The sequence below is a fragment of the Neoarius graeffei genome, chromosome 25 (assembly GCF_027579695.1).
Source record: "Neoarius graeffei isolate fNeoGra1 chromosome 25, fNeoGra1.pri, whole genome shotgun sequence".
Lineage (NCBI taxonomy): Eukaryota > Metazoa > Chordata > Actinopteri > Siluriformes > Ariidae > Neoarius > Neoarius graeffei.
The window spans coordinates 31,140,053-31,158,200 of NC_083593.1; the positions used below are offsets into that span (position 1 = coordinate 31,140,053).

Sequence of the window (18,148 nt, forward strand, 5' to 3'; positions counted from 1 at the left end):
AAAAGTCAAAACATCACACAAAGAAAACATTGGCAGATATGGCTGGAAATTGGCACAACACCAAAATCAACTTTTGGATGTTTGTGCCGAAGGTGAAATTGCTCGTCAGATATCTGTACTGTTCATGACACTGTGGTTTTGCTAACCAGCTTATGTCCCAGCTTGGGCTTTTTACAACAATATGGACTTGCCGCCTCATAAATTGTTTGTTTTATAAACAGGAGACAACATATTTACTATAATATTTATAGCCTAATACACTGGATATGATTATTAGCTAGCTCATTGTACAGTGCTCAGCATAAATGAGTACAATCCCTTTGAAAAGTAACATTTTAAACAATATCTCAATGAACAGAAACAATTTCCAAAATGTTGACAAGACAAAGTTTAATATAACATCTGTTTAACTTATAACTTGAAAGTAAGGTTAATAATATAAACTTAGATTACACATTTTTCAGTTTTACTCAAATTAGGATGGTGCAAAAATGAGTACACCCCACTGAAAGTATCTGGAGTAAAGCTAAATCACTGTAAAAAAGAATAGTTGAGAATACTTGAAATTTCAAGGCAACAGTCTGCATTCATAATTTTATGTTTTGCCAACGATGTGCCCATGATAATCCAAACTATGATAACACTGTTATCTTTATTAAGAATTCTTAATTAAGTCAATTTTCAATTCCTCATTCTGCCAACATAGATTTCTCTTTTTGCTGAACAGTGGCATTCACAGTAGTACAAAAAGGCAATTGAGGTTATCACAATTTTTTGGGGGGGCTTTTTTCACCTTTATTTGGATAGGACAGTGTAGAGACAGGAAATGAGCAGGAGAGAGAGCACTCAGGAAATGACCTCAGGTCAGAATCAAACCCAGGCCCCTGGATTTATGGTATGGCACCTTATCCACCTGAGCCACGACAACATGATCTTCAATCGGAGAGAGAACCACATTGCCCAGCCCTTGCATTTGGGAGAGGAAACCACGTGTCTTGGTCATTCAGAGCATGCGTTGAATAAACACCTGTGACAATTATGTATTTTCAATTCAGATTATTCACTATTGTATATTTACACATCATTGAGGTGCACCCTATCAGTTTGATGTGGATTTTTCTTGATGTGGATAATTCTAAAAAATAGAATTATGCTTTGTTCAAGTAATTCCATATTCACAATTGAATGGACAAGAAAATATGAATAATTATTAACGAACAGAAAAATCCACATCAAACTGATAGGGTGCACCTCAATGATGTGTAAATATGCAATAGTGAATAATCTGAATTGAAAATACATAATTGCCACAGGTGTTTATTCAGCACATGCTCTTAATGACCAAGACACGGGGTTTCCTCTCCCAAATGCAAGGGCTGGGCAATGTGGTTCTCTCTCCGATTGAAGATCATGTTGTCGTGGCTCAGGTGGATAAGGCGCCATACCATAAGTCTGGGGACCTGGGTTCGATTCCGACCTGAGGTCATTTCCCGATCTCTCTCTCCCTCCTGCTCATTTCCTGTCTCTACACTGTCCTATCCAAATAAAGGTAAAAAAAGCCCCCCAAAAAATTGTGAGAACCTCAATTGCCTTTTTGTACTACTGTGAATGCCACTGTTCAGCAAAAAGAGAAATCTATGTTGGCAGAATGAGGAATTGAAAATTGACTTAATTAAGAATTCTTAATAAAGATAAGTGTTATCATAGTTTGGATTATCATGGGCATACATCGTTGGCAAAACATAAAATTCTTAATGCAGACTGTTGCCTTGAAATTTCAAGTATTCTCGACTATTCTTTTTTTACAGTGATTGTAGACTACAAATGTCTAATTTAACAAGAATACAATCACAGGTGAGTCTAATTAGTCATTACACAGGTGTCCAGCAGACAGCTGACTATAAAAGGGTGTTACTTAAAGAAAACTCCTTCCCATTTCATGCTGTCAGCAATGGTACTACATGGAAGAGAAACGATACAAGACCTGAGAAAGAAAATAATTTCTTTACCCCACAAAGGTGAAGGCTACAAGAAGATCAGCAAAGCTTTACTTATCAGTCAGAATAGTATAACAAAAGTGGTACAAAAATTTAAGAAAGATGGAACTGCAACCATCTCAGAGACATCCAGGTTGTCCATGGAAGTTAACACCTCGACAGGAGCGTCTTCTGATAAGAAGGGTTGAAGAAAATTGGCATGCAAGTTAACTGCAGTTATCTAAAGAAGTAGAAAGCCAAACTGGGGTGACTATTTCCCGTGACACAATACGGCATACACTGCAGAGGAATGGCATGTATGGATGCTGTCCACGAAAGAAGCCTCTCCTAAAGCCCAGGCACAAAAAAGGCCACCTAGAGTTTGCCAGGGCCCATGCTGACAAAGATGAAGACTACTGGGACTCTATACTCTGGAGTGAAGAGACCAAGATAAATGATTTTGGAACTGATGGCTTCAAAACTGTATGGCGTCGCAAAGGTGAGGAATACAAAGAAAAATGCATGGTGCCTACAGTTAAACATAGTGGTGGCAGTGTCCTTACCGGTATGTGGGGCTGCATGAGTGCTGCTGGTGTCGGGGAGCTGCATTTCATTGATGGCATCATGAATTCACAGATGTATTGCTCTATACTGAAAGAGAAGATGCTACCATCACTCCGTGCCCTTGGTTGTCGTGCACTTTTCCAACATGACAATGATCCTAAACACACATCTAAAGCCACTGTTGGATTTCTGAAGAAGAACGGGGTGAAAGTGATTCAGTGGCCAAGTATGTCTCCTGATCTGAACCCAATCGAACACCTATGGGGAATTCTGAAGAGACAAGTTGAGCATCACTCTCCATCCAGCATCCAGTCACTAAAAGAAGTCATTGTTGAAGAATGGAAAAAGATTGATGTTGCAAAATGTCGCCAACTTGTTCATTCCATGCCTAGAAGACTTGGTGCTGTCATTAAAAATCATGGAGGCCATACAAAGTACTAGATGTAGTAGTTTTTGTTGTGGGGTGTACTCATTTTTGCACCACCCTAATTTGAGTAAAACTGAAAAATGTGTAATCTAAGTTTTATATTATTAACCTTACTTTCACGTTATAAGTTAAACAGATGTTATATTAAACTTTGTCTTGTCAGCATTTTGGAAATTGTGTTCATTGAGATTGTTTAAAATGTTACTTTTCAAAGGGGGTGTACTCATTTACGCTGAGCACTGTATAAATAGGTAAGACTTGTATTTGCTGGGCTTCTAATACAGGATGGACTTCTTTATCAATTACTATCGCTAATTACAATATTGTTTTAATTAAAGAAGCTGTGCACCTTTTAATTCAGGATATTTGTATGTCATTTTATGCTGACTTTTACACATTATAGTAGACTGTATATCTCACTTCACCTGATGGCCTGCATTAAGCTGAATTCACCCTCAAAGTAAAACAAATTTATAAGAATTAGCTAAATATGTATTAAATAATTTATTAGTATAATTATAAGAGAAGCCCTGTGATGACCTGGCGACTTGTCCAGGGTGTACCCCGCCTTTCGCCCGTAGTCAGCTGGGATAGGCTCCAGCTTGCCTGCGACCCTGTAGAAGGATAAAGCGGCTAGAGATAATGAGATGAGATGAGATAATCTAGCGTATGATGAACTGTCACAGTCTGTTTAAGATCACAACTCAACTCCATTGTTTATTTAAAAGAGTATGATGACAATACTGATATCATCGTCATCATTTTTATCATTAGTAGTACACACAAATGTTGGCCTAATGTCTACAACAGAGTATATTAAGATCTCCAATCTAAGCGAGAAACCACCTGACTATCTATAAACCAATTTTAGTTTCACTTTCAAATTAGATTAAAATTCATGTACATTCTAAACTGCAGGCTTCTTTTTCTTGTTGCTGGACTGGTATCATGTTCTGTACCATTTAGTAGGTATATCTCCCTAAAACACATTAGGGTACCTAACTGGAGCACTGAAGCGTTCCTCTAAAAGCTAATTAAAAGGACACCATGTGCAGTATTCCTCAAGTAAATAAAAAACAGTCGCTTGGCCAGATGGAAAAAAAAAACCACCGAGCAGTCAAATTGAGCTGGTGCTATGCAGTGAGAAAAGGCCATAAAGGTACCACCACAGAGACAAGGAAAAGTAGAGCCTGGTAGACTACCTTTATTTCTGAGTGTTCCTTACATGGGTTTGAAAGTGTGTTAAATGTCGCAAATGCAAACATGTCATCTGGTGTCATTATTATATTTTAATATCACTGTGTTAGTTAATCTCTAGCTTTATTCCACGACATACAGCCATGAGCCTTGTAGGGTTGAGGTCGAGTCTGAAAGCTACTCGGATTTGCATGTAGGCTTTCCATCCACAACGAGCTCGAAGGCACTAGAATGTTCCATCTGCAGGTGCTGCGCGTTTCCTTGCGGCTGCGCGTAATTTGATTGGCTGTCGGCTGCACACGGAACGTTGATGGGAATTTCGACTCTTTTCAGTGAGTCGGCTCAGCTCAAATAAGAACGGACTCTTTCGAGTTTCATTCGCAGTTGTGAATACCTGTATGTGCGTTGAAAAGTTCGGAATACACACGGCTGATAGATTGTCTACGAGACTGTCACGTTATTTCCAAACAAACAGCTGTTTGGAAATGCGAGTCGGCTCCCAGTGTTCACTTAAAAGATCCGAATCAAAGAGTCGACTCGTTCGAAAATGACACATCACTACCACACAAATCAGCGGCTCCTTGCAGTAGGCTCACACACAGCGTCTCTCCCATACGCAGAGCAGTTTGCTCGGCCAGCAAAGAAAAAGCATCAGGTAACATTACTTATTTTTGAGTTTATTTGTGCATTGAGTTTGTGCTGAATTAAATAATAGAATTAGCCTGTATGACCAGCCTTAGTATAGGCTATATTAAATGCATGGTTGCATTGTTTCAATAGCCCATGATTGGGCGTATCAAACGGTGATTGTATTTTACGTCAGATGTTTATTATTATTATTATTATTATTATTATTATTATTCGAGCTGATGCGTGATGCTTCACATCAGGTCATACCGGTAAGGATGCAGGCAGAGATGGCGCTTGACTCCAGTACATAAGCTTCCCGCAGTCTGGCCCTGTCATTCAAATCAACGGCTGGGGGAAGGGGAGCGCATTATTTCTATCCCACCCGTATTCTGGCAATAGGGTTAAAACATGGATTGGCTAGTAATTGACATTTAGAAGCGTCTGTCCAATCAGCGGGCTGCATCATGAGTGAGTTTAACGCAGTGGGCGGGGTTTGTCACCATACGGGTAGGGGGAAAAAACCAACACCCAACCAGTACAGTTGAATGTCCAAGTGGATTATATTCAGTTTGTGCGGCAGATACTGATGATTTTCATCAAAACGCCTTATAGGTTACACATTCTTCAACTCCTATTCTGTTTCTCTCTTTAAAGATCATTCTTAATGAATGTTATTTGTTGTCAACATATAATCTGAAATTATATCTTCCAATTGAAATGTTTAATCAACCGAGTTAATGAGATTATCCACTCTTAATAATCTGAGGTACTGATCTTACCTGGCTGTCTCAGAATGCTGTACTTTGCACTTTATATTTAAGTTACTTTTGTACTTGGAAGCTTCTGGAAAACCTATCCCTGATAAATATTTTACAGCCAAACCTTATCCTCCTTCTTTGTCATATGAGAACCCTGCCATGCTTAAGCATTCGGGGACTTTACCTTCTAGTTCATAGACTGAAAGCTGATTATTATTATTATTATTATTATTATTATTATTTATTATTGGAAAGGACCATATTGAGGTTTTGTATTTTGTGCTGTTTGATATTGGAAAAGAAAAGGAAACATAGACTGAAACCTGCTTTTTATTATTTAAAAAGAGAAATAAAAAAACTAGTTACAGTAAATTACACACATGTAGCCACCTGACTAGTGTTGTGATGTAGCCTTGCATAATAATAATAATAATAATAATAATAATAATAGTGACTTCATGGGTATGGCTTAATTGACTTGTACAGTTTGTCACTGGTACATTTTAAGGTTCCTAAGTACACTGTGGCATCAGGTTTATTCCACCATTTAAACACATGACTCCTCTGTTTTTTCACAGGAACCATGTCAAAGGGAACTGCAGTTGGCATTGATCTGGGGACCACTTACTCCTGTGTGGGAATCTTCCAGCATGGCAAAGTTGAAATTATTGCCAATGACCAAGGAAACAGAACCACACCAAGCTATGTGGCCTTCACTGATACTGAAAGGTTGATTGGTGATGCAGCCAAGAACCAAGTGGCCATGAACCCCACCAACACAATCTTTGGTTAATATGGATTTTTGCTTTATTCCCTCACAACCTGTACATGTCTAAAGCATTTTCCTGTGAATTCTATGCTAAGTGGTCATTTGAAGTCAAATTATGAAATGCTAGCTTGACTGACCATGTTGTGGTATGGTCTCATTTCAGATGCCAAGCGCTTGATTGGCAGAAGGTTTGAGGATCCAGTGGTTCAGTCTGACATGAAACATTGGCCTTTTAAGGTCATTAGTGATGGTGGACGTCCCAAAGTGGAGGTTGAATATAAAGGAGAGACCAAGAACTTCTATCCTGAGGAAATCTCCTCCATGGTGTTGGTGAAGATGAAGGAAATTGCTGAAGCCTACCTTGGAAAAGTGAGCGTCTTACAAAAATAATTCTATGCTTATTGTCGAACAATTGGGTTTATTTAATTAGAATATTCTAAGTCCTGGTAAAACTTTTGTTACAGTCTGTCAGTAATGCTGTGATAACAGTACCGGCTTACTTCAACGACTCTCAGCGTCAAGCCACAAAAGATGCTGGCACCATCTCTGGTCTAAATGTACTGCGAATTATTAATGAGCCTACTGCCGCAGCTATTGCCTATGGTCTGGACAAGAAGGTAAAAATAGTGTGGCTTTTAAGTCAATACCAGCTATTGATTCCATTTAAACTTCCTTGGCAGCTTGTTTGTAAATGCTAAAGTGGTTTTGACATTTTAGGTTGGTTCTGAGAGGAATGTCCTCATCTTTGATCTTGGTGGTGGCACATTTGATGTCTCCATCCTGACCATTGAAGATGGCATCTTTGAGGTCAAATCCACTGCTGGTGACACTCACCTGGGTGGGGAAGACTTTGACAACCGCATGGTGAACCACTTCATTGCGGAGTTCAAGCGCAAGTACAAGAAGGACATCAGTGACAACAAGAGAGCTGTTCGCCGTCTGCGCACTGCCTGTGAGCGGGCCAAGCGCACCCTGTCCTCCAGCACTCAGGCCAGTATTGAGATTGACTCCCTTTATGAGGGTGTTGATTTCTACACCTCCATCACAAGAGCTCGTTTTGAGGAGCTCAATGCTGACCTCTTCCGTGGAACCCTGGACCCTGTTGAGAAATCTCTCCGTGACGCAAAATTAGACAAATCTCAGATCCATGACATTGTCCTGGTTGGTGGCTCTACCCGCATCCCCAAGATCCAGAAGCTCCTCCAGGATTTCTTCAATGGCAAGGAGCTCAATAAGAGCATCAACCCTGATGAGGCTGTGGCTTATGGAGCAGGTTCGTTCATTTGTTCATTCCTCAAATTTATGGTCTCGCAATGATGTTGATTCCAGCCATTGATAGCTATCAACTATAGTTTGCACCAGAGGTTGAAAAAACAAAGATGGCCCAAGTACCTTCCTTGGATGTATGAGTGACAGTAAGGATAAAATTACTTTCCAATTACCATCTGAAGATCTTGACCATCAGTTACTTTTCAGCTGTCCAGGCTGCAATCCTCTCTGGGGACAAGTCTGAGAATGTTCAGGATCTGCTGCTGCTGGATGTCACCCCTTTGTCTCTAGGAATTGAGACTGCTGGTGGTGTGATGACTGCTCTGATCAAGCGCAACACCACCATTCCAACCAAGCAGACCCAGACTTTCACCACCTACTCTGACAACCAGCCTGGTGTGCTGATTCAGGTTGGAACTGGATTTATTTTTTTGTTACGTTTTCTGCCAATGAAAGGCTCCAAATGCTAGATTTAAAAAAAAAAAAAAAAATTTTTCTTTTTCTTCATGCTCTCACCAGGTTTATGAGGGTGAACGTGCCATGACAAAGGACAACAACCTGCTAGGCAAATTTGAGCTCACTGGAATCCCCCCTGCTCCTCGTGGTGTCCCCCAGATTGAGGTCACATTTGACATTGATGCCAATGGCATCCTTAATGTCTCTGCTGTTGACAAGAGCACTGGCAAAGAGAACAAAATCACCATCACCAATGACAAGGGTATGTTGATTTTCCTGAAATGCCTCTCAGACTTAGTATCTGTACAGGTTTATTAAGGTTCTTTTGAAACAGGTCGTCTCAGTAAGGAGGACATTGAGCGCATGGTGCAGGAGGCTGAGAAATACAAGGCTGAGGATGATGTGCAGCGTGACAAGGTATCTGCCAAGAATGGCCTGGAGTCCTATGCTTTCAACATGAAGTCCACTGTAGAGGATGAGAAGTTGCAGGGCAAGATCAGTGATGAGGACAAGCAAAAGATTCTGGACAAATGCAATGAGATCATTAGTTGGCTTGATAAGAATCAGGTAATCTTGAATGTGCCTCCTTTCATCTTAACAGCTTAGTACATGACTTAAAATCTTTGCTATTAGATGTCTTTTGCCTATCATATTTCCTTGTTTCACAGACTGCAGAAAAAGAAGAATATGAGCATCAACAGCAAGAACTGGAGAAAGTCTGCAACCCCATCATCACCAAACTGTACCAGAGTGCTGGAGGCATGCCAGGTGGAATGCCAGGGGGATTCCCTGGAGCTGGTGGTGCTCCCTCTGGTGGTGGATCCTCTGGGCCAACCATTGAAGAAGTTGATTAAAGATAAAATAGCAATGACATAGACTAACTATATTCTGTTTATCCCAGTAGGCCTGATCAGTATGCAGTGACCTATGACTACTTAATAGCTATTTTGTGAGCTGAGAAAAATATGCACTGTAAAACAAGAAAATAAACCAGTATGCTTATGATGACCCTACACTGAGTGAATAAATATATCCCTACCTGCCACATGTTTCTCTTTTTGTTTGGTAAACAATTGCTTGTTTATCATAAGCTTGTTATGACAGTGTTGGGTAATGTAGTAAGACTTAAGTATGTTATTACATCACCATTGAAATACAGCAGTTTCAGATAATGCAGTGTGTTACACATGGGGGGGGGAGTCAGGGGTTATTTGGTGAAGGAGTCATACATGTTTAGTGTGTCCCAGTGCTGTGAAAACATTTATTCATTTTCAGCAACTACGTTTGCTTTCACAGTGAAGCCTATCCCAGGAACACTGGCCATAAAGCACAAGGAATACACCCTGTCCGTTGCAGGGCACAATCCACACAATGTTCACTCGTTCCAATAGAACATTATAATTCAATTTCTTATTAATCACATAAAGTAAAGACAGGGGTTCTGCTTCTCTATGTAAGAATTACCTCATTTGGTTAACTTCAAGTGGGTCATGCATGCTTACGGTAAGGAAATACAATTGCACTACAAGAAAAGGTTAGCCTAGAAGAAGAGGAAGAAGCTGAATGAATAGCTATTTTTAACATGATTATATAAACTGATGGTTCTGTCACTCTAAAATGTGGCTCAGATGCATGTCACTTTTGACTGGAATAACCTACCATAGGAGTGTTAACAGGGGGCAGCCATAGCCTGAAGGTTACAGAAGCAGCCTTGGGTCTAAAGGGTCACCTGGGACCGGCAGGAAAAATGTGAGGGGTGTTGAGTGAATGAATAGCACTTTCCCCTCCTTCTGTATCATGGCTGAAATGCCCTTGAACAAAGCACTTAAACCCCAAGTGCTCCCCTGGCGTTGTCGCATAGCTACCCACGGCTCTGGGTATGCGTCTGTGCTCACTTGTGAGTGCATGCGTGTGTTCACTGCTTCAGATGGGTTAAATGTAGATGAGGAATTTCATTGTGCTTGAGTGTACATGTGACAAAGGCTTCTTCTTCTTAACCCTCCACAACCCACAAAGAGGTGTTGTGTGGCTTAATTTTCATTTAAAAAATGCATAAATATGATTCAAATACATTAAACCTATTATATACCACTTCATGTATTGCACAGAACAGTTAAATCAGTAGCAGTACCTGAACACAGACTAATAATAATAATTATTGACTATATGGTACCATGGGCCATAAATGAAATGTCAGAATTCTAATTAAAAGCCATAAAATCTTATTACAAAACAAACAAGCAAAAACAAACAAACCCAATATCTTGTTATTGACAGCTGTTCCTCATTTATGGCCAGAGTGGCCCAGCTGTCAAGCCAGACAAAAATAAGGTGAGATTCCAGATGTTTAGGTCAATGGGCTCAATCAGGAAAAGTTGTCCCTTCTAAGATGGTGGTGCAGTTATTGCATCTGGCTTCATTTAATAAGGCATCTACAGTTTAATAATTATCTTTTTTGAGCCAAGCAGTTTACTGAATTTAACCTGGTCTGGTGGAGGTTAATTGTGCAAAATAAGTTACCATGGTGATGTATCCTGGTGGAAGGAAGAAAAAAAATGCTTCACCATCAAGAAATGGCTTAGCATTATGTTAGCTAGCTATCCTGCACACTGATCTCTACGTAAAAAATCTGGATAGCCCATTTACCAATCAAGTGAAGCAATCTGGCCACCATATTACCATGTACATCGGGTCAGTACAATCGTATCTTTGCCTAGAAAGCCACACAAAACTGGTCATGTTATTCATCTAATTGTTGAGACAATTGCAAGAAAAATGCCTGCATGTGCAGCAGTGAACTGTACCAGTTGTCATGTCAAAGGTTGTGGACGGACGTTTCACCTGCGAGTTTTGAGTGTGTGATCATTTTCAAAGCTTGTCTGTGCGCAGTGCCATTTGCATGGACCCACCTAGAGCATTTTATGATGGTTTGCAAGAGCAAAAGAAAAAAATTACAGAAAATCTCTATCATCGTCTTGTCTGTTTTTGTTGAAAATCTGCACTAATATCTGGCATGAACACTATGACTGAGTCAGATTTGTTATGGAAATGCTCCAGACTAGATCAAAGCCTAAGCCTAGACTTGTTTCATATTGAATGTCTCATCTCATCTCATTATCTCTAGCCGCTTTATCCTTCTACAGGGTCGCAGGCAAGCTGGAGCCTATCCCAGCTGACTACGGGCGAAAGGCAGGGTACACCCTGGACAAGTCGCCAGGTCATCACAGGGCTGACACATAGACACAGACAACCATTCACACCTACGGTCAATTTAGAGTCACCAGTTAGCCTAACCTGCATGTCTTTGGACTGTGGGGGAAACCGGAGCACCCGGAGGAAACCCACGCGGACACGGGGAGAACATGCAAACTCCACACAGAAAGGCCTTCGCTGGCCACGGGGCTCGAACCCGGACCTTCTTGCTGTGAGGCGACAGCGCTAACCACTACACCACCGTGCCGCCCATATTGAATGTGAGACCTCAAACTCATCTCATCTCATTATCTCTAGCCGCTTTATCCTGTCCTACAGGGTTGCAGGCAAGCTGGAGCCTATCCCAGCTGACTACAAGCGAAAGGCAGGGTACACCCTGGACAAGTCGCCAGGTCATCACAGGGCTGACACATAGGAATGACAACCATTCACACTCACATTCATACCTACGGTCAATTTAGAGTCACCAGTTAACCTAACCTGCATGTCTTTGGACTGTGGGGGAAACCGGAGCACCCGGAGGAAACCCACGCGGACACGGGGAGAACATGCAAACTCCACACAGAAAGGCCCTCGCCGGCCACGGGGCTCGAACCTGATCTTCTTGCTGTGAGGTGACAGCGCTAACCACTACACCACCGTGCTGCCCCACCTCAAACTCAAAGGCTCAAATTCAAAAAGAAAAATGAACTGAGTAAATTAGCCAAAATGAAAAAAGTAGCCTAAATGAAAGAAGGACCATAGCCTTAGGCAGAAATGGTAGTGAGGAATGCAAATATAAAGACATGTTATTGTTCTAGTTTGGTCAGTAGTTATTTTCATTGACCACAGGCTAAGCACAATTGACAAGGGTGATGGTCCAATAAAATCATCTACACGTCATACCCACTTGAACAAATTGACAAAATGGGCATGCTTGTCTGTTTTAACGACATGATTTTAGTTTAAATTGAGTGCAAATATATCTATAAGTACTCTAAATCAGGGTTGGTCATATTTCCATATTTTACGGCTTAATTCCCAGACGGCAGCCGGGTTATGATTTTAAGTTTGGCTGTACAAAGTAAATGTGTCTAAAATGACTGAATTATGTGACCAATAAATACTGTTAAGATATGACTGTGAGAATGAAGTCAAAATGGCCAATAACACAAGAAAATAATCCTGTTTCAACAACAGATTCTCCCCTGTACCCCTTTTTTGGCACTTGATGTACTTGGACCACAATGGAAATAAGCATTTACACTTTATTGTGCTTTCCATGTATTTTAATGTGCACTATATTTGTATTTTGTACATTATTTTACCAAATAAACTCATCATCATCATCATCATCATCATCAACTGTTCTAAATAGAAAGGAAGAATAAATATACGAAAGAGAAAGATACACTGTATAAATGAAAAACTGAAGTAATCTCCGTAAAAATAATTATAGTAGTAAAAGAGCCGTTCAAAAAAATTATCAGAGACTGAACTGGAAAAGGGAAAAAAATAACAATGAACGGGGGCGCTATAAAGATATGTAAGGAATATGGGTAAAGTTGAGAAAATAAGAAGGAGGCAATGAAAGGGGAAAAAAGTCAGGAAATACTTTTCTTGGGGCAAATTTGATTGGATACGACGCTTTAACACCTAAGCCAAATACACGCGATGGGTGTGGTAAAATGGCCGCTTCCCTGGTTTGGACAGTGCGGATTGGCCAGTGAGCTCTCCGGATATTTTACGTACCGGTCAGTGTGTGAAACAAGATCTGGAGAGCGCATGGTCTATTCCCCGCTGTAAAGACGGTGAAGTCATGTGGCCGCCATATTACCACTCCCATCACGTGTATTTGGCTTATATGTTAAACTGTGGTATCCGATGAAACTTGCCCCAAGAAAAGTATAGATCTCCTGCCCCCCCATTACCTCCTCTTATTTTCTCAACTTCACTCACATTCCTTACATATCTTTATTGCGTTCCCCTTCACTGTCATTGTTTTTTTTCTTTTCCAGTCCAGTCTCTGATATTTTTTTGAATGGCTCCTTTTTTACTACTATAATTATTTTTACGGAGATTATTTCAGTTTTTCTCTTATACAGTGCATCTTTCTCTTTCGTATATTTCTTCTTCCTTAAATGTCCGTCCACAACCTTTGACCTGACGATTTGTACAGCGGGGCGGCATGGTGGTGTAGTGGTTAGCGCTGTCGCCTCACAGCAAGAAGGTCCTGGGTTCGAGCCCCGGGGCCGGCGAGGGCCTTTCTGTGCGGAGTTTGCATGTTCTCCCCGTGTCCGCGTGGGTTTCCTCCGGGTGCTCTGGTTTCCCCCACAGTCCAAAGACATGCAGGTTAGGTTAACTGGTGACTCTAAATCAGGGGTGCCCAAATTGATCCATAAAGGGCCATGTGGCTGCAGGTTTTCATTCCAGCCATGCAGCAGCACACCTGATTTGGCTCATTCAATCAACTGAACTGTCTTCACACAGTCAAATACTTGCAGCCACACCCACCCTTGATTAAAGGGTGGGTGTGTCAGTTGATTGAATAAGCCAAATCAGGGTGCTGCTGCATGGCTGGAATGAAAACCTGCAGCCACATGGCCCTTTATGGATCAATTTGGGCACCCCTGCTCTAAATTGACCGTAGGTGTGAGTATGAATGGTTGTCTATGTGTCAGCCCTGTGATGACCTGGCGACTTGTCCAGGGTGTACCCTGCCTTTCGCCCGTAGTCAGCTGGGATAGGCTCCAGCTTGCCTGCGACCCTGTAGAACAGGATAAAGTGGCTAGAGATAATGAGATGAGATTTGTACAGTTCACTGCTGCACATGTAGGCATTTTTCTTTTAATTTTTCTCACCGACTACATAAATAACTTGTCCAATTTTGTGTAGCTTCCAGTAGTCTCAATGACAGTTCCGGTGTCACGGTCTGAATTTACCACTAGTCTGAATTTACCAGGTCAATTTAAACTGTAGCAGCCACGGTCTGAATTTACCACAGTATAAATTTACCAACTTGGTATAATTGGGCCTAGCCTGAATTTACCAGCCTAATATGAGATTTATGTTCATGTTCATACTTGAATTATTTACACTTTATCTTGATGAATATTGATTTGTTTAAGTAAGACTCCTCATGATTATAATAATTTAGTTATTCTCTCAAATTTACCAACTTGGTATAACTAGACTGCTGTCATTGGGCCTAGTCAGAATTTACCAGCCCAATATGATAGAAGATTTATGATCATACTTGATCCACAAATAAATTTTCACTTTATCTTGATGAATATTGATTTGTTTGAGTGAGACTCATCATGATTCTAATATAGTTCTTCTGTCAAATTTACCAACCTGGTATAATTAGACTCCTGTCATTGGACCTAGTCAGAATTTAACAGCCCAATATGATATGGGATTTACGTTCATACTTGATCCACAAATAAATTTTCACTTTATCTTGATGAATGAATGAATGACCAGTGTTTTAGTTCCAGTTTATGCACTAAGTAGGCTGATCAGGACCAGCCAGCAATGATGAACTTTATCTTCATGAATTTTGATTTGTTTAAGTATATATGAAAGAACGAAGTAAGAATGTGAAGTGTTTTGAACAACTTTATTAACTTCATTTACACATATACTAATAAAATTCAATCCAAACCATTCTTGTCTACTGATAATCAAATCTCACAATTGTAGTCACAATTCGCGTTCTATTAGTCCACAAATGTGTTGAAATGCTCGGTGCAAAATCGCAGCAAGAAATGGTAAATTTAAACTTCCCGGAAGTTGACTGGGGGGGGAAATCGGTCTGCGCATGCGCATGGTTTTATACTAGCGCACGATCAGACCGTGACACCGGTCCGCGACGGAAGTGGTAAGATGGCGGCCAGCCGGCTTCACTCTGACGAGCCGATGAGCTCTCCAGATGTTCAGAGCTCAGTGGTGAAACAAGTGCCAGGTCTGATATCTGTAGACTTGTTAGGCTGGCTCAAACGCCTGCTTTCATTCTAGTACAATTACCAGAGTTTATATACCCTGAGTTGTTTATAAATATCACCAACATATTATAAGATAGTATATTGATAACAACTTCTGTCTTCTCCAGACTGCTGTTTTATTTTATTTTTTTATTTTTTTGGGGGGGAGAAATACGCAGGAGATCTACTCGGCAACACGCATTACGTCATCAACTCGGGCCACGCTCTAAGAGGCCCCCGATACGCCTCGTGTTTCCCTGTGCAGTAGCGCGCATATTTTATAAACTCTTGATACCTCCGGTACTAATTAACAGTTATTTACTATTTGGTGTGATCATGAGCTCTCAAATAACTTGTGTTGGATGGGTGAAGAAGGGGGTTTCTAAGGAAACACCAGATAAAGTTGAATTGAGCAAAGAGGAGCTGCAGCGCATCATAGCTGAGGCAAAGGATGAATTAAGGCAAGATGATGATGATGATGAGGAGGAAGAATGCCTGGTGATTGAGCAAGAGAAAACAGAAACTCAGTCAGCCCCAGATATGACTGCTGATTATGAAGCAAAGCCAGCAGAAGATGATCTTGCTGAGTATGAACTGGACAAATATGATGAGGAAGATCTTCAGACGGCTAACCTCGGGGACAGTTTGGCAGGCCTGACAGTGTTTGGCAGTAATGAAGAAGATCCTTATATCACCATCAAAGACACAGACCAGTATGAACGAGAGGACTTCCAGGTCAAGCCTACTGATAACCTCATTCTGGCTGGTCGGGCTGAGAAGGATTGTTGCAATCTTGAGGTTTATGTGTATAACTCTGAAGAGAATTCTCTGTATGTCCACCACGACATTCTCCTGCCTGCTTATCCACTGAGTGTCGAGTGGCTGAACTTTGACCCCAGCCCTGATGAAGGTACAGGGAATTATGCAGCCATAGGAAACATGACTCCTGTTATTGATGTGTGGGATCTGGATGTGGTGGATAGCTTAGAGCCTGTGTTTTCTTTGGGCAGTAAGAAGACCAAGAAGAAGAAAAAAAAGAAGAATGCTGCTGAGCCTGTAGAGGGCCACACTGATGCTGTGTTGGATTTGTCATGGAACAGAATGGTTAGGAATGTTTTGGGAAGTGCTTCTGCCGATGAGACTGTGATTCTTTGGGACCTTGTGCAAGGCAAGCCAGCAACAACACTAACACGTCACACAGATAAGGTCCAGACTCTGAAGTTCCACCCATTCGAGGCACAGACTCTCATCACTGGGTCTTATGATAAGTCAGCTGTTCTATACGACTGTCGCAGTCCAGAATCCAGCAATCGTATCTGGCGATTCAGCGGTCAGGTGGAGCGACTGGTGTGGAATCACTTCTCCCCATGCAACTTCCTTGCAAGTACAGAGGACGGCTTCATTTACTGTTTAGATGCCAGATCAGACAAGCTGGTCTTCACGCTGAGGGCACATGATGGAGAGGTGTCGGGTATGGACCTGAGCAGTCAAGTGAGTGGTTGTCTGGTTACCAGCTCTGCTGACAAACATGTGAAGATCTGGGATATTCTTGGAAACAAGCCCAAGCTCATTCACTCCAGGGACATGAAAATGGGAGTTCTGTTTTGTGCAGCTTGCTGTCCTGACCTGCCATTTGTTTATGCATTTGGAGGTCAGAAAGATGGGCTGCGTGTATGGGACATTAGTGACGTAGCTGCAGTCGCGGAGGTTTTCAGCACTCGGGAGCGATTGGTTGCCAACACAGTGCCTGTGGACTCCAGCAGCAGTACGGTTGACATGGAGGTCTCTTAATGGAAGAGCTGCAGACTTTGTGACAAAGGAACTTATTTTCATGATACAAAATAAGCAGGTTCTGTTTAGAGAAAAGTAAATCAATATAGACATTGCTTTTGGTGTACATGATAAATTAATGTACCATTTACTGCAAAAATGTATGTACATTTTTGTCAAGAAATTATTAAACAGATGTTTAATGCTGAAGCCTTGTGTTACATTATAAATAGCTTGCTTTTATGAGTTTAGAAACATTAATTCATCTTTAGTAATTGCTGTCTGAATCAGGGTCTGTCCAAGGTGCTCTAGGATAGATGCTAACGCACATTAGATCTAGAGCCTGTCCTAGGTGCTCTAGGACAGATGTTAACGCTAACAGTGGCCATGACGTGGGAATACATGCTTGATGGAACGATGCATGGTGCCACTTGGAGGTTTGACACCCCTGTTCATACCCAGGGTCAATTTCGACTAGCCAATCTGCCTTTGGTCATGTTTTAAGAAGTGGGAGGAAATGAGAGGAAACCTCAAGTTAGAAACCACCATTCATTATTTGATATGAACAGGAAGAAAGGATGTATTTTTAAACTACTGAAACATTAAATGTATGCACAGCTATACAAATAAACATCTCTTTTTATAAGTAGAAGTGTAAATATTAAGTTATCTGGCCATTTGTTGCTATATTTACTTTTTTAATGTAACATAGTTAATTATGGTTAATTTTCACAATTCTATCTCACAATTCAGCAAAGGTGAAGCGAATATTGGTGAATAATAACCGAAACAAAGTCGAGGTTATTATTCGTCGATATTCACTGAGCCTGAGGCAGATAATTGTTTTAGTATAAATACACAGGTGATTGATTTAAAAAATAATTTATTTCAAACTTCAAAAGCGGCATGCAAATGTCATAATGGCATGGTGCAGACTTGTCACTTATCTATGCCGAGTCACACAAAATACTTTGTTTTGAAATATATAAAATAAATCACAATTCCACCTTTGAATAGTTTCAGACCAACCTTTGAAGCATCTTTAGTGCTTTTCGGAACAGCATTTTATTTCATAATTTATAAATCTTCGTCACTTATGGTGACAAAGTGATTGGCCACCATTTTGCCAAGTTACTTGACGTGATAATTGAAAA

The 18,148-nt window shown here is 40.9% G+C and overlaps 1 protein-coding gene and 1 pseudogene across 1 annotated transcript; both read left to right on the top strand.

The window, feature by feature from the left end:
- Positions 1-4,742: 4,742 nt before the first annotated feature.
- LOC132873348 (heat shock cognate 71 kDa protein-like) lies at positions 4,743-9,084 on the top strand (annotated as a pseudogene).
- A 6,042-nt stretch (positions 9,085-15,126) lies between these two features.
- Positions 15,127-17,167, top strand: pwp1 (PWP1 homolog, endonuclein). Its single transcript, XM_060908582.1, has 2 exons — positions 15,127-15,205; positions 15,394-17,167. Exons 1-2 carry the CDS (start codon positions 15,127-15,129, stop codon positions 17,013-17,015), a joined length of 1,701 nt encoding a protein of 566 aa, XP_060764565.1. The 3' UTR covers positions 17,016-17,167.
- The last annotated feature ends 981 nt before the right edge of the window (positions 17,168-18,148 follow it).

Coding starts and splice junctions, on each gene's coding strand:
- pwp1 (XM_060908582.1), top strand. CDS start 15,127: ATGGCGGCCAGCCGGCTTCACTCTGACGAGCCGATGAGCTCTCCAGAT. Junction 15,206..15,393: donor AGTGGTGAAACAAGTGCCAG/GTCTGATATCTG, acceptor TTTGGGGGGGAG/AAATACGCAGGAGATCTACT.